Source organism: Nycticebus coucang, chromosome 24, assembly GCF_027406575.1.
Source record: "Nycticebus coucang isolate mNycCou1 chromosome 24, mNycCou1.pri, whole genome shotgun sequence".
Lineage (NCBI taxonomy): Eukaryota > Metazoa > Chordata > Mammalia > Primates > Lorisidae > Nycticebus > Nycticebus coucang.
In genome coordinates, this window is record NC_069803.1 from 32,312,872 (window position 1) to 32,327,141 (window position 14,270).

The 14,270-nt window shown below is 50.4% G+C and overlaps 1 protein-coding gene across 4 annotated transcripts in view; it reads left to right on the forward strand.

Moving 5' to 3' along the window:
- Nucleotides 1-330: 330 nt before the first annotated feature.
- The window catches only part of NINL (ninein like), a 72,643-nt gene continuing 58,703 nt past the window's right edge, over nt 331-14,270 (forward strand). For 2 of the 4 annotated variants that reach the window (XM_053578528.1, XM_053578534.1), the window contains exon 1: nt 2,914-2,989. In XM_053578528.1, the coding sequence (XP_053434503.1) occupies nt 2,915-2,989 (75 nt within the window). In that variant the 5' untranslated portion in view covers nt 2,914. Of the gene's footprint in view, nt 443-775; nt 872-2,913; nt 2,990-14,270 lie in introns of those variants that run through there. The other 2 variants (XM_053578531.1, XM_053578529.1) reach the window with 2 other exon arrangements.

The following is a 14,270-nucleotide window of genomic DNA, read 5'->3' on the forward strand; positions in this document are numbered from 1 at the left end:
CTTTCCAGAAGATGCTAGACCGAGGGCTGCGCACAGCCCAGCCCTGCAGAGCCCGCGTTGCGCGGGGATCAGCTGGAGCAGCGCTGAGGGTCCCGGAGGGTCCCAGTCGGCCGGAACTCCGGCCCTGCCCCGCCCTCTGCCCCGCCCCCTCGCCGGGCCCGCCCCGCCCCTCTCTCTTGGGCCGGCCCCGCCCCGCCCCGCCCTCCGCCCCGCCGGTCTCCCCCGGGCCGGCCCTGCCCCCCTCTCCCTCGGGCCGGCCCTGCCCCGCCCTCCGCCCCGCCCCTCTCCCTCCGGCAGGCCCCGCCCCGGGCCCGCTCTGGGCGCGGAGAGGACGAGGGGGCGGCGCCTGAAGGCGGCGGGGAGCTTGGTGCAGCCGCCGTGGACACAAAGAGCTGTTGGCGGTACCGGGAGGCCGGCGGCGGAGGGGACGCCCGCTGCCCAGGTGAGCCGGCGCGCGAGGCTGTGCCCCATGGGGTCCACGACGGGCACCGCGTCCGCGCCCCGCGACTCTGGGCGCGCGGGGTGGGCCGCGTCCCCGTCCTCGGTCACCCGTCCCCAGTCCCCTGTCCCGGCAGCGCCTCCGCCTGTCCGGCGGCGCCTGAGCTCTCGCACCCGCCTCCAGGAGCGCAGCCGAGGGCGCTCGCTGGGGTACGGGGCGCAGGCCGGTCTTACGACACCCTCGACGGCGGGGAGGTGCGGTCGCCGCCCTGAAGTAGCGCGTTCTTGGGAGTCCAGTGTTTGACCGAGACTTTGAAAACCACGTCTTAATCCACAGCGATGCATCCGCGTCCGGGAGCAGAGTGTGCGGTTCTCCAGCGCGGGGACCGTGAAGCCCGGGCGTGCGGGCTGCGGCCGGGTCGGGGGCTAAACGGTGCGTGGGACCGGGCCGCCCCGGGTCCCCACGACCTCGCTGCTGCCTGCGCAGGCCGGGCCGGGGACCCCTCTGCCCCCACCGTCGTCTGCACGACCGAGGGCCCTGCCCCCAACCCCGAGCAGTTGCCGGCGTCGAGTTCCGCGGAGCCCTGCCCATGGATCGCTTCCCGCCGCAGAGCGCTTTCTCCGCTGCGTCTCATTGTATTTTGTTGCTTTGAGTTTGCGCCGGGAGAGATCGCTGGAAGGGCGGACACCCCTCTAGGGGCGCAGACGTCTGTGGGGGAGTTCCCGTGCTGACTTGGTGTAGGCAGTGTCCGACCGCTTCGGGTCTTTGGAGCTCACAAGTCCTGCGGTTTTGGTGTCTCATTGGCGGGAGCCCCCTAGGGATGTGTTTGCCCAGGACGCAAGTGAGGAAGGTGCGAAACCGAGGTGAGGAAGGTGCGAAACCGAGGCCACCACGCTTTGGGACCAGGAAAGGAGCTGGGGGTACCTGGGGAAAGGTCAAGGGCTGCTCAAGGTCTGTACAGTCGGGAGTGATGCAGAGAGACTTCCTAGAGGCCTTCGTTGTGATTTTCAGGTTTTTCACGTTGGATATATAGTTTGTTTCCTGTTTTTTGAGGCAAGGTCTCACTCTGTCACCCAGGCTGGACTGCAGTGGCGTCATCATAGCTCACTGCTGCCTCAAACCCCTCGGTTCAAGAAGTTCCTGCCTCAGCCTCCCGAGTAGCTGGGGTTACAGGTGCCTGCCAAGATGCCCCAATAATTTTTCTGTGTTTAGTGGAGAGGAGGCCTCATTCTTGCCCGGGCTGGTCTTGAACTCCGGGGCTCAAGCAGTCCTCCTGCTTCAGCCTTCCAGAGTGCCCAGATTACACACATGAGCCTCTGGCTAACTTTTTAAAATGTAAACGTGCTTTGAGCATTGTTAGGGTCCTTCTGAGCATTCCTTCATTTTGGATCTGTGAACAAGTGTCTGTTGGGCATCCATGTCCCCTGACTCAAGAAAGATTTGGAAGCAGGAGGCAGAAACAGAAGCCGTTTCCTGGCCTCCCATCTGAACTGGAATTTTCAGAGGGGTCAGGAATGGGGAGGGGCTCCCTGGCTGGAGGGAGGAAGCCCTCCAGCCTGGAAGGGCATTGCCCGCAGTGTGGCCACTGTGCTGCTCAGTTCTTGGCTGTTCTGTGCATAATTGAGTAGCTGTGTTCCCAACTGGATTCCAGGTTTGAGTTTAGTCTCATCTTTGGCTTCAAGTACAAATTAGGAATTCAGGCTCAGAGCCAGAGATTTGGTTAATCACAAGCAGGAAGCAAAAAACTTTGAGTCAGACCCTACCTGGGGCTATTTGGTGGAAGGCTTTTCTGCCCCAGTTCTTTGGGGTGACCTTGAGCCCCCTGGCTTCTGTTGTTTGTGAATCCACAGGGCCTTTTATGGGAGAAAGGAGTCTTTAGAATAATGTCTTTCCTGCATCTTGGGCTATCTGGTTGTACTATTGTTGCCGGAAGATGAGGCCCAAGGGAGAGAAAGAGCACCCAAACACCATGTTTATAAGAGGAAGGGCTTTATTCATCAGCTGGGAGCTTACGGCATAGAATTCCAAATGGCTGTGCTCCCCAACTGGCTTGGTCTTTCCCTTTTTATCCACAGTCAGAAAGTTCCAACCCACAGGCACCTTTTCTTTTTTTTTTTTATAGAGACAGAGTCTCACTTTATGGCCCCTGGGTAGAGTACCGTGGCATCACACAGCTCACAGCAAGCTCCAACTCCTGGGCTTAAGTGATTCTCTTGCCTCAGTCTCCTGAGTAGCTGGGACTACAGGCGCCCGCCACAACGCCCGGCTATTTTTTTGGTTGCAATTCAGCCGGGCCGAGTTTGAACCCGTCACCCTCGGTATATGGGGCCGCCCCACAGGCACCTTTTCCATTGGCCAGTTTGAATCAAGCAGGAGATGCTATTCCAGCCCCCACAGAACTACAGGATTTCATAGAAGTGGAAATTTCCAAGTTGCAGGAAGTTAAGTTTACAAATTCCCAAGAGCTGAGTCACCATGGAGAGGACCCTGCAGGTGTATCCTTGGGGTCTGCTTGAGAAGACCTGTTCTCCTGAACCTCACCCTTCTCAGGTATCCTCTCTCCTCTTCTCTCTCTCAAACTGGTGGTCCTTCCTCAGACTTCAGAAGGATAATCGTGACCCCCAAGTGACGCTTCTCCTTTCCTTAAGAGTGGGTATAGTCTTTCCTGAGTTAAAATCATTTGTTAGTTTCTTAAATAAACCAAAGCCCTCAGGGACCTCTGAGGCACTCAAGTTTGAGAAGGTCTACTGATACTAGTTTTTGTGCATTGATTGTTATTTTATATTTCATAAGAGGAAACTGGCCCATATTTTTGTGATGTGACACATCCTCTCATAACCCACTTACCTTATTTTGGGATTTACTTTGTTGAGTCAGGAATGATTTTGGTTTGTTGGAGTTTCCCAGAGTGGTTACTGTTAAAAATCTGAGGGAAATCATTCTTCAAAATCTCTGTATTTTTAAGCCTCCAGTAGAGAATTTCACATTTATAGGTGTACGTCAATTGGAATGTTTTAACTGCCAATAATGGAAAACCCAACTCAGTCTGGCTTAAACAAGCAGGGAGGTCCCAGAAGAACAGTTCAGGGCTTCAGTATGGCTGCTGTGTGGCTGGACCAGCCTTTGGACACCCCAGTGGCTTCTCTTCTGTGCCTGGTATTTTGCATCTTAGGGGAGAGGATGTTGAGCTTCTGTGGCTCTCTAAAGAATAACGAGTAACACCAGTGCCCCCAGCCAGGCAGCGTTTGAATCAGTTCCCGGGATGTGGGATGCTCCCCCTTGCCTGCTGCTGCTCCCTGGAGGCAGGGTGGTATGGGGATGGGTCGGCAGGCCTTGGGTGCCTGGTCAGTGGAGGGCTGTGTGGGGATGGGTCGGCAGGCCTTGGGTGCCTGGTCAGTGGAGGGCTGTGTAGGTCTTGCCACATAGGTAGCACGTCACCTCTACCAGGGCCCCACACATGACTCATGTGGTCGTGGCTGGCAGAGACAGAGCCCAGGTTTCTTGTTATTTGGTTTTAAATTTTGAACAAGCATTCAGTACGTGCCTGGCACCATTGTCGGTGCTTTTGGTAAATTCTTTCATGTAGTATTCACAGCTGCTGCCCCCACCTTGCAGACAGGGAGTTGTAGGGCCAGAGAAGTTAATAACATACCCAGGTCACCTAGAGGTTGGGGTGCCCTGGTCTGGGCAGGCTCTCTGCAGAATCCATGCCCCCGATTGTAGGGTGTGGTCTCCCAGAATGTGGGGTCTTCACCCAGCCTTCACTGCCTCAGAGCCACTAGATAATTTCTTTATCTTAGAAAAAAAATAGTGTGTTTTCAGTTTGGTAAATGGCTACAGTTAATGGGACCCCATCTACATGTGCTAGGTGAGGGGCAGCATAAGAATTGCTAACTCAAATTCCTGTTTTATTTTATTTTACTTATTTTTGCTTGAGCTTTACTGTTCAAATTTCATTTTTAAGCACGATTATTGATGATTTAATGAATTGTGCTTTGCTTCTGTGGGCTTTCTGTGTGCCTACCGGAGTATCGTTTTAGAGCTGAGTCTGAGCCTCTGCCAGCCCCATGCAGAGGGGGTGGGTTCCCAGGGACCCCCTCACGCTGGGGGCCTTGAGTCTCCCTCAGCCACAGGTGGTATCAAACCATAAACATGACACAATACAGTGAAACATTCTCTAATAGGGACTTCTGGTTTCAAGGGTACAGGAATGTAATAAATAGTTCCAAATTATTTAAAAATCAGTGGAGGGTGTGGGGGGGTGCCTGTGGCTCAAAGGAGTAGGGTGCTGCAGAGGTGGCAGGTTCAAACCCAGCCTCAGCCATAAACAAACAAACAAAAAAATCAGCAGGGGATTTGCTTAGTGTAGACTTCCATGAGGAGGTTGTCACAACCGAAGGGACAGCTCCTGTATCCAGAACATCTTTACCTGTCCTGTACTCAGGTGGCCTGGCCACTTGACCTTGGGGGCTTCCCGCTGTGTTTGTGGAGAGGGTAAAACCAGGCACACAAAACTGGGCAGCACACAGTCCCCCTGCGTGGGAGATGACAGGACCTTGAACATACTATGCTGGGGACACATGTCCCCAGAGGGCGGTAGTAAGATTGTGGACTCCCTGTCTGTGATAACCGGGGAGGGGGTGGTGGTGCTGTCTGGCCCAGGGATTCCTGAGGGAGGCTGTGGTGTGGCCACTTAGCTCCCGGGTTCGGGTGACCTTTTACCACTCTCCAAGGACCTAAATGAAGGGAAGTGACAGGTGGAATTTGCCCCTCTGACTTCAGGGAGGGACAGAAATGTGGATGCTTGATTTCTGAACCCCACTGTCTATGTTACGGCCTGGCTACTGGCTACATTGTTTCTGGAAGTGGCCTCAGGAAACTGCCCCCAGCGGGATGTGTGCAGGGGTCTGGATGGAGTGGACATGGTCTACAGCCTGCTTAGTTCAAGGCCAGCTGGGCCTTGATCTGTGGCAAAGTCTAAAACATAGTTGATGACACGCTGCCACGTGGCCTTACAACGAAGCAACTCTTGATACATTTCAAATTCCTACCGAATTCGCATTATTTCCAACTTTACAGGTAAATTGGTGCTCAGATATTGTTAGATTTTACCACTTAAAATTCACATAAAATGTAACTCCCCTGCCATAGACAGCACCCTATAAAGGTGACTGCCCTGCCGCGGACAGCACCCTGTAAAGGTGACTGCCCTGCCGCGGACAGCACACTGTAAAGGTGACTGCCCTGCCTTGGACAGCACCCTGTAAAGGTGACTGCCCTGCCGCGGACAGCACCCTGTAAAGGTGACTGCCCTGCCGCGGACAGCACCCTGTAAAGGTGACTCCCCTGCCTCGGACAGCACCCTGTAAAGGTAACTCCCCTGCCATGGATAGCACCCTATAAAGGTGACTGCCCTGCCGTGGACAGCACCCTCTAAAGGTGACGGCCCTGCCGTGGACAGCAGCCTGACCAGGTGCTCACAGCCCCTGTCTCGAGCCTCCTGATGGGGTGCGCTGAGGAGGACGCACCTCACCCCTGGCGTTCTTGCCAGCCCTGCTGTCACCTGGACCAAACGGCAGGGACACTAGACAGGCTCTGAGGGACATTGTACAAGATTCCTGACCTGTCTATTCTTAAAGATTTTCCAAGTTTGCAACATGAGGGACAGACAAGGAGCTGTTCCCATTTGAAGGGGACCACAGCTGCCCACGGTACTGACTGGGGTAGATACACATCGAAGTGTTTGGGAATTCAGGGGGATAGGATCTGACACTTAATCTCAAATGGGTGGAGGAGAAGAATGTTAAAATGGGCAACATGAAAGCAGTTGGTGAAGCCAGCCTGGCAAGGGAATATTCAAGAATTCTTTGTACTGTTCTTATAATTTTTCCTTATTTCTTTAGTTTTTTTTTTCTTTACTTATTTTATTTATTTATTTTTTTTTTGGCCAGGGCTGGGTTTGAACCCGCCACCTCCGGCATATGGGACCAGCGTCCTACCCCTTTGAGCCACAGGTGCCGCCCTTATTTATTTATTTTTTTAGAGACAGGGTCTTGCTTTGTCACCCGGGGGGAGTGCCATGGTGTGATCATAGCTCACTGCAGCCTTGAACTCTTGGGCTTCAGCAATACTTTAGCCTCCCTCCCCAGTTGCTAGGATTTCAGGCATGATTCACTGTGCTGAGCTCTAATATAAATGTGAAGTTAAATCAGAATAACAAGTTACAAGAGAAATGTCTGCCTTGTATTCACTGATATCCAAAGTGCCCTTCCTGGTCTTCTCCCCTGCACAGGTCCCTGAGTGCCTTCTTTTTTTCCTATCAAGAAAAAAGTTCAGGGCGGCGCCTGTGGCTCAGTCGGTAAGGCGCCGGCCCCATACGCCGAGGGTGGCGGGTTCAAACCCAGCCCCGGCCAAACAGCAACCAAAAAATAGCCGGGTGTTGTGGCGGGCGCCTGTAGTCCCAGCTACTCAGGAGGCTGAGGCAAGAGAATTGCTTAAGCCCAGGAGTTGGAGGTTGCTGTGAGCTGTGTGAGGCCACGGCACTCTACCGAGGGCCATAAAGTGAGACTCTGTCTCTACAAAAAAAAGAAAAAAGTTCATTGTATTTCATCTTTTCTAAGATACACTTTTTTCCCCCACATAACATTTTTGAATTTGGAATAGATCTTGAAATCAATGATATTTTAGCAATGGGTCAGATTTTGACAGCAGTTTTTCTTTCTTTTTTTTTTTTGAGGTAGTTTTGCTTTTTACCAGGCTAGATTGCTGTGGGTTATCATAGCTCTCTACAACCTCAAATTCCTGGGCTCAAGTGATCCTCTTGCCTCAGCCTCCAAGTAGTTGGGACTTCAGAGGACTGCCACAATGCCTGGCTAATTTTGGTATTTTTAGGAGAGATGGGGTCTTGCTATATTGCTTAAGCTGGTCTTGAACCCCTGTGCTCAAGCAATCCTCCTGCCTTGGCCTCCCAGAGTATTACAGGTATGAACCACTGTATCCAGCTAACAGAACGTTTTCTCTTTTTTTGTCATTTGTCTTAGAATCAGTGGCATCTTCATTTGATGACATAGGGTATTTTTCTCTGGTTCCACTGTTTGAAGAATTGAGGGAAAAAGAAGACCATCCTTTTAGTAACCTTGTAGATAAGGTTTCATGCCCATGTTTATGCTTCAAGCCAGAGACCACCAGGCTCAATCCTGTCCTTGTACCTGGTAGATGTTTCCCAGAGTCAGTGTTTTCCAGAACACTCTCTGTCTTTACCTCCACCTCACTCTCTGGGTTTCCTGCCTCAGAAACCTGATTTTTAGGCTGTGATTTCCAGAACGTTCAATGAAAGGCACTCAGGGGTCTGTCCAGGAGGGAAAACCAGGAAGGAGGCGTCCCTTAAAGTGGACCGTGGGTAGGGGAAATGGAGCAGGATGCCTCGGGACAAATACCAGTTTAAACTCTGCTTATTTCTTGAAATAACTTTGGGGTCCAAATATCTGTGCCTCATTTTTCTTACTTGTCAAGGGAGAATAGTTTTCCAAAGACTGTTAAGATAATGGATGATACAACTTAAGGCGGTGTAAAGTTCTGAAGTTCTGTGACTTCAAATGGAAGGGCCTTTGAAAATGTCATCTGTCCTGGGGTCATTGAGATGGCAGATCCACGTCAAGCAACCCGCCGTGGGGAGCTCGGTGTCGATGAAGGACAGGTGTGGGTGGCTTCCCAACTCCCAGCACTTTCTCCCAATTTCCTTCTTGTACTGGTGCCAATTTCTGACTTTCTGACTTTTACTCAAAGCAGGGAATTGATTCCCTACCACCGTGAGCAGAGTGTTGTGTGCAATGTCTGAGGCCTGATGCTCCGCGTTGCCCACAGCGCTGGAGACTTATGGCACGTCTCCTGAGATCTTGAGTCCTCTGTGTGTTAGGCTTAGAAATGGTTCCCTCCTAAGTCCTTCTAGTGCTATGTAGTCTAGGGAAACTTTGGGGGAAACTTTGCATCAGCTCAGGATTGAAACATCTTATTTTAGTTTGTTTTGTTTGGCACAGACTTCAAGTAGTTGCAATAGCAAAATATGGTGATTTCCCCACTGCCTGGTTTCTCAGCTGCTGCGTTTTATACTTTCAGGGTGACTATGTCTCCGTGATTCAGAATTCTCCATTAGGGCCCTCTGGGCTGTTGGTGTTGACACTGACATTCACAGCAGGCTCAGCCTTTAGAAGTAGAAGATATTTAGTCCTCTGCTGGATTCTGTGGACTTTTGAGTATGTGCAGAGAGCCAGTGTTTGTTGTCCTTCCAGGCTTCTAGTCGTGTGCCTGGAGCTTCACACACAAACGTCGGGATCATTTGGAGTTTTCTAACACAGACGTACAGGCTGTGCCTAGTTTATTCTCTTACCGTCTTTATGTCCAACATGACACTAGGAAGGTTACACTCTGGTCTGCTGAAGAGAAAGTGTCCCACGGTTTTCTGACAGCTGAGTAGAGTGGATGGGGACATGGACTGTTTGGTTGAAGGATTGCTTTTTAATTTGGGGGAGGATTCAAGTTAATGTTCTTTCCTTATAATTAGGTTACTTAATACAGATTTTTCCATGACATTAGGACTTTCTGGTTTGGTTTAGAGCTGGAAGAGCTATTTTCCCACATATTCTGAATATCAAATTCCTGCACTTCATGGAAAAGCTTTCTAAAAAATGTTCAGAACTACTCTGTATTTTTGTATGCTGTTAGTAGGCATGAGGCGGTGTGTAAAGGTCAGAGTTCCAAGTCTGGAGTTAGACTGGGGCTGTGACTCTGAGCTAATTACTGAGCCTTTCTGTGCCTCAGTTTCCTCACCTGTAAAGTGAAGTGGTGTTAATGCCTCCCGTTCAGGGCTAAATCGTTCAGGGCTAAATCGCTGAGTACTCAGGACCCTCTCCCTGGCATGCTGTGTGCTTAGTGATATTAGCTTTCTGTTATTCAAACGATAATTAGCAAAAGAGAGCACCCCAGGGAGGGGGCTGAGGGAGGGACATCTTTCTGTGGTTCTGACCATCTAGAGCAGGGATTTTCAACCAGTGTGCAGTGACCGTGAGAGGATCTTAGGTGTGCCATGAAAGTTTTTAAAGATCATTAACTTATTTTTTGATAGAAGTTCAAAGCACTTTTTGATCAGCATAACATAAGTGTGTTGCAAAGTTTAACTATAGGTTCAAGTGTGCTGTGAGATCAGAAAGGTGGGAAAACTGTTGTAGAGAGTGGACCCCAGGACAAGGCAGGCATATTGAGAACATCTATTTATAGTCTGCTTATATAGCTATTTTCCATTTCTGTTGCTTTTTCTTTATTCCCTATTATTTCCATTCTCCATCTGAAGAACTTTGTTTAGCATTCCTGTCTTCCCCCTTCTCCTTCTCTCCTCCTCTTCCCCTGTCCTCCTCATCTTGCTCTGTCACCCAGGTTAGAGTCAGTTGTCTGCTCATAGCTAACTTTAACCTCAAACTTTTGGGCTCAAGTGACCCTCCTGCCTCAGCCCTTCCCCCCCAAGGAGCCGGGACTACAGGCATCCGCCATCATAGCTGGCTAATTTTCTTAAACAGTTTTTTTTTTTTTTTTCTTTTAAGAAACAGGGTCTTGCTGTGTTGCCCAGGTTTGTCTTGAACTGTTGGTCTCAAGCAAACCACTTGCCTTGGCCTCCCAAAGTGCTGGGATTACAGGTGTGAGCTACAGCACCTGGCCTAGCATTTCTTTTAGGGCAAGTCTGTTGGTGACTGACAACTCTTCTTCAATTTTCTTTACCTGGGAATGTCTTTATTCGTGAACGATATTTTTACTGCTGTCATTTACTTCTCTCAGAGCCTCAGATCCTGCTTCCTTCCCTATTTTTTGTTTTAGGACTCTTAGTTTCCTTCCAGGGGTCATGTTAAGGGAGAGGAGGCTGTAAATACCTTGGAAAGGGACATTAAACTCCATGAGACAGGTCCCCAAAGACTAGGAAAGTTACAGGGATCTGTTGATTCCTGGGGAAGTTGGAGATGAGTAAGGGGTAAGTATTCCCTGTATCACAACCTTGCTCTCTGGTTACAGTGAAAAGGAGCCTCAGACCAACTTCTACCAATGACATGGGCATCTATTAATATTAGGTTGTGGCTCGGCACCTGTGGCTCAAGCGGCTAAGGTGCCAGCCACATACACCTGAGCCGATGGGTTCGAATCCAGCCTGGGTCCGCCAAACAACAATGACAACTACAACCAAAAAATAGCCAGGCGTTGTGGCAGGCACCTGTAGTCCCAGCTACTTGGGAGGCGGAGGCAAGAGAATCGCTTGAGCCCAGGAGTTGGAGGTTGCTATGAGCTGTGACGCCACAGCACTCTACCCAGGGTGACAACTTGAGGCTCTGTCTCAAAAAAAAAAAAGAATATATTAGGTAGCAATCGGGGAAAGGCATACATGGAGCCGTTCTGTGAGCTCTGTGGAGTCCAGGCTGTCATCTTTCACATGATCTCACCAGCACTTTGCACTCAAGGAAGAAGCTTCAGCGGCCCTGAGGCTGGTTGTTTTACAGTTGTTTCAGCAGCTAGAAATTCCCTTAAGTAGTGCTTGGTTGGACGTTTAGGAGCCAAGCGACTGGCCTCTTGATTCTTATCCTCTTAAGAGTAACGAATGGCTCTAAAATAAATCACATCTTTTTTTTTTGTAGAGACAGAGTCTCACTTTATGGACTTCAGTAGAGTGCCATGGCATCACACAGCTCACAGCAACCTCCAACTCCTGGGCTTAAGCGATTCTCTTGCCTCAGCCTCCCGAGTAGCTGGGACTACAGGCTCCTGCCACAACACCTTTTTTTTTTTCCTTGCATTTCGGCTGGGGCCAAGTTTGAACCCGCCACCCTCAGTATATGGGGCCGGCGCCTTACCGACTGAGCCACAGGTGCTGCCCATAAATCACATCTTCTTAGAACTTTTAATCTTGCCAGTGAGAGTCCCTTTTTTTTTTTTTTTTTTTTTTTTTAGAGACAGAGTCTCACTTTATCGCCCTCGGTAGAGTGCCATGGCATCTCACAGCTCACAGCAACCTCCAACTCCTGGGCTGAAGCGATTCTCTTGCCTCAGCCTCCCGAGTAGCTGGGACTACAGGCACCCGCCACAACGCTCAGCCAACCGGCAGTCTGCTTTCCTGATTAGAAGCCAAGCCGGCTGCCTTAGCGTGTCTCTTTTCCTCGTTACAATGCTGCTCACATCTGGTCTGTGGCTTCATCTAAACTATCCCACACATAAAGTAAACCATAGGCATCAGACACCGTGCAAGAAAGACCAAGACTGGCTCCGCGGCCTCCAGCAGATTGGAGATAAGGAAGCCCTCCCACGTGCTTCAATCTGGCATAGCTTGGAGGCAGGGTCATGGACATAGAGTAACAGAGGTCAGCTCTCTTGCCACGCCACTGGGAAGGAGTCTCAGAATCAGGTTTAATTTTAAAAACTGCCATTTTTTTTACATACTCAAGTTTGTAGCCTGGACCTCATATCTATGTATTATACAAGTAGGCAGTCAACATGTAGTTACAATTTAGGCACCAGTAACACTATAAAACCATCAGAATTCAAATTGGCAGCATTAATTTAATGTCGGAAACAGTGTTTTCTGCCAGAACGAAACTTCCACTGTGGTTCACAGAGCAGTGTTGGCAGTCACACACACTGTGAGCCGTATGATGGTTCCTGCCACTTTGTGCCCTCTGGACTATCGCAAAACTCTTGCAGGATGGGCCACGATGGCACTGTGTGTCCCAAGTGTGTGATTTATGCATGCAGCTTGCCCTTGGTCTTTCCTTCTTGGCTGAGAAACTGAAAGAGAACTGCCTGGCGCCACCTCACTCATAACATCAAGTGAGCACTGGCTCAGGTTGGTCTCCAACTCGTGAGCTCAGGAGATACACCGCCCCAGCCTCCCAGAGTGCTAGGATTACAGTTTTTGATCTAAAAATCTGCTTTGCAGGGAAGGCAAATACATAATAACACTTAAATGAGGTATCAGCTTATTTTTATATTTTGGGGACCGGAATAATAAAAAAAGATAGCTGCTTAAACCTTACTTGATTAAAAAGGGTCATTTTCCAGATTCTTTTGCTAAGATATTTAGGGCCCGTGTACACAAAGTAAATAAATAGCATACATTTTGAAAAATAAGCATGGGCGTGTGGAAGTCGATCCCAGCAGCTCAGAGTGCTACAGGATAAAGCTGACACTCACTGCAGAGCCACTGCGGAGCTGAGTCTGTTCCGCTGGGACCTGAGATGGGCTTCAGGGTTTTACTGGGCTTGTAGCACCTTTCCAGATAAAGAATGAACCAACTTGGAATGGCTCCCTCGGTCCAGCGCATTCTGGGTAAGCAGGTTTTACAGAGGGCCTTCTCTGGGTTGTTTTCTCATTATGGGGCACACCCCAAACAATTGGTACAACTAGCTGCTTCTTAGAGATCACAACTCTATATTTCCTGCCCTCCACACCCGGTAGATTCTGGGGGCACAGATTAAATTCCCTCATCACCACGCATAAATTAACTGTAAGCCAACACCTTGTCCTTCAGCCTCCAGAGGCCGCATTGTTCTGCGCAGAGATGGCCACCGCGATATCTCTGATGTCTCTGGGGCACTGTCGGCATGTTTAGGGTTAGGTTTTTCTCCCCTGCATGAAAACAGAATCTCCTTCACCTGGTAACAAAGTTACCTGATACTTTAAGGTAAGCTTTATGGTATTAAAATTATGGAGATTCTCACTCCAATTTTAAAAATGAAACTGTGAGAAACCGAATGCTTCTCTGTATCTGAACACTGCCCCCGGTTTTGTAGTCAGCACTGCGATGTGAAATCTCAAGGAGTATTAATTAGTTCAATTCAACGAAGAAACTGAAGAGGCTTGACGTGCCCAGGTAAGTCATGTTCCCTGTCTATAAGGAGCCACTGTGCTGTGAGGCCCGCACTGCATTGCCCGAGGGCCCAGAAGCCAGCTGGGCCGGGCCGGGTTGGGGCAGTGGGGGCAGCGCTGGGGACTCCACAGGGTTCCTTTCTCCTTCCCATGTCTGTGGAAGGATCACAGGGGAAGGTGCCCTCAGACAGAGCCTCAGGGCGTCTGCCAAGAAGACCCAGTCCCTGTGCTATGGGTTCTCCGGGGACAGAGAGAAGGCAGATGGTCCCTCTCACCTTAGACTTCTGTAATTTCAGCTGATTGCTTTTCTAAGGAGGGAGTGGGGAGAGGCCATTTGCTGTGAGGCCTTCTGGAAACAGGACTTGAACAGCTTGAAGACTGTGATTCTGGGCCTCTGTACCAGTGGTGGCATTATACTGAGTTGTGAGGGTGAGGGGCAGTTTCTGTATCTTGAGCATTTTCTGCAGCTTTCGCTCAGCAGCCTGCCAGGAGATACTTTCATCCCCTCCTAATGACAGCTGGGCAAGCCAGTCAGAGGAGCTGTGACTTGCCCAGAAGCGAAGGGCCACCGTGGCCAGGACAGCCAGCCTTGCAGTGCTGTGTAGGTCAAGTCAGCAGGTCCCCCGGCTGTGTAGTCGGCATTGCCAATTTCAGCTTTTTCAGGGCTGTCTTCACATGGCTCAGGAAGATCCTGTTCTCTCTCTGTTGACCTTTGTGACAGATGTGTGGCTGTTTGCTGGACTTCTTACCCCCTGCCCTCCCAGCTGATTCTATTAACAGCTGGGTTCAGGGAAGACTGGACCCTTGGAGGCTTGGACAGTGGGGCTTTAGCCCTCCCTTAAGGAGTTGAGCCCGGGTCCAATGCACGTTGATATGTTTTGTCAACTCTTCTGAGTGCTTTGCTGTCCAGCAAGGGACCAAAGGGCATCCCCCACGC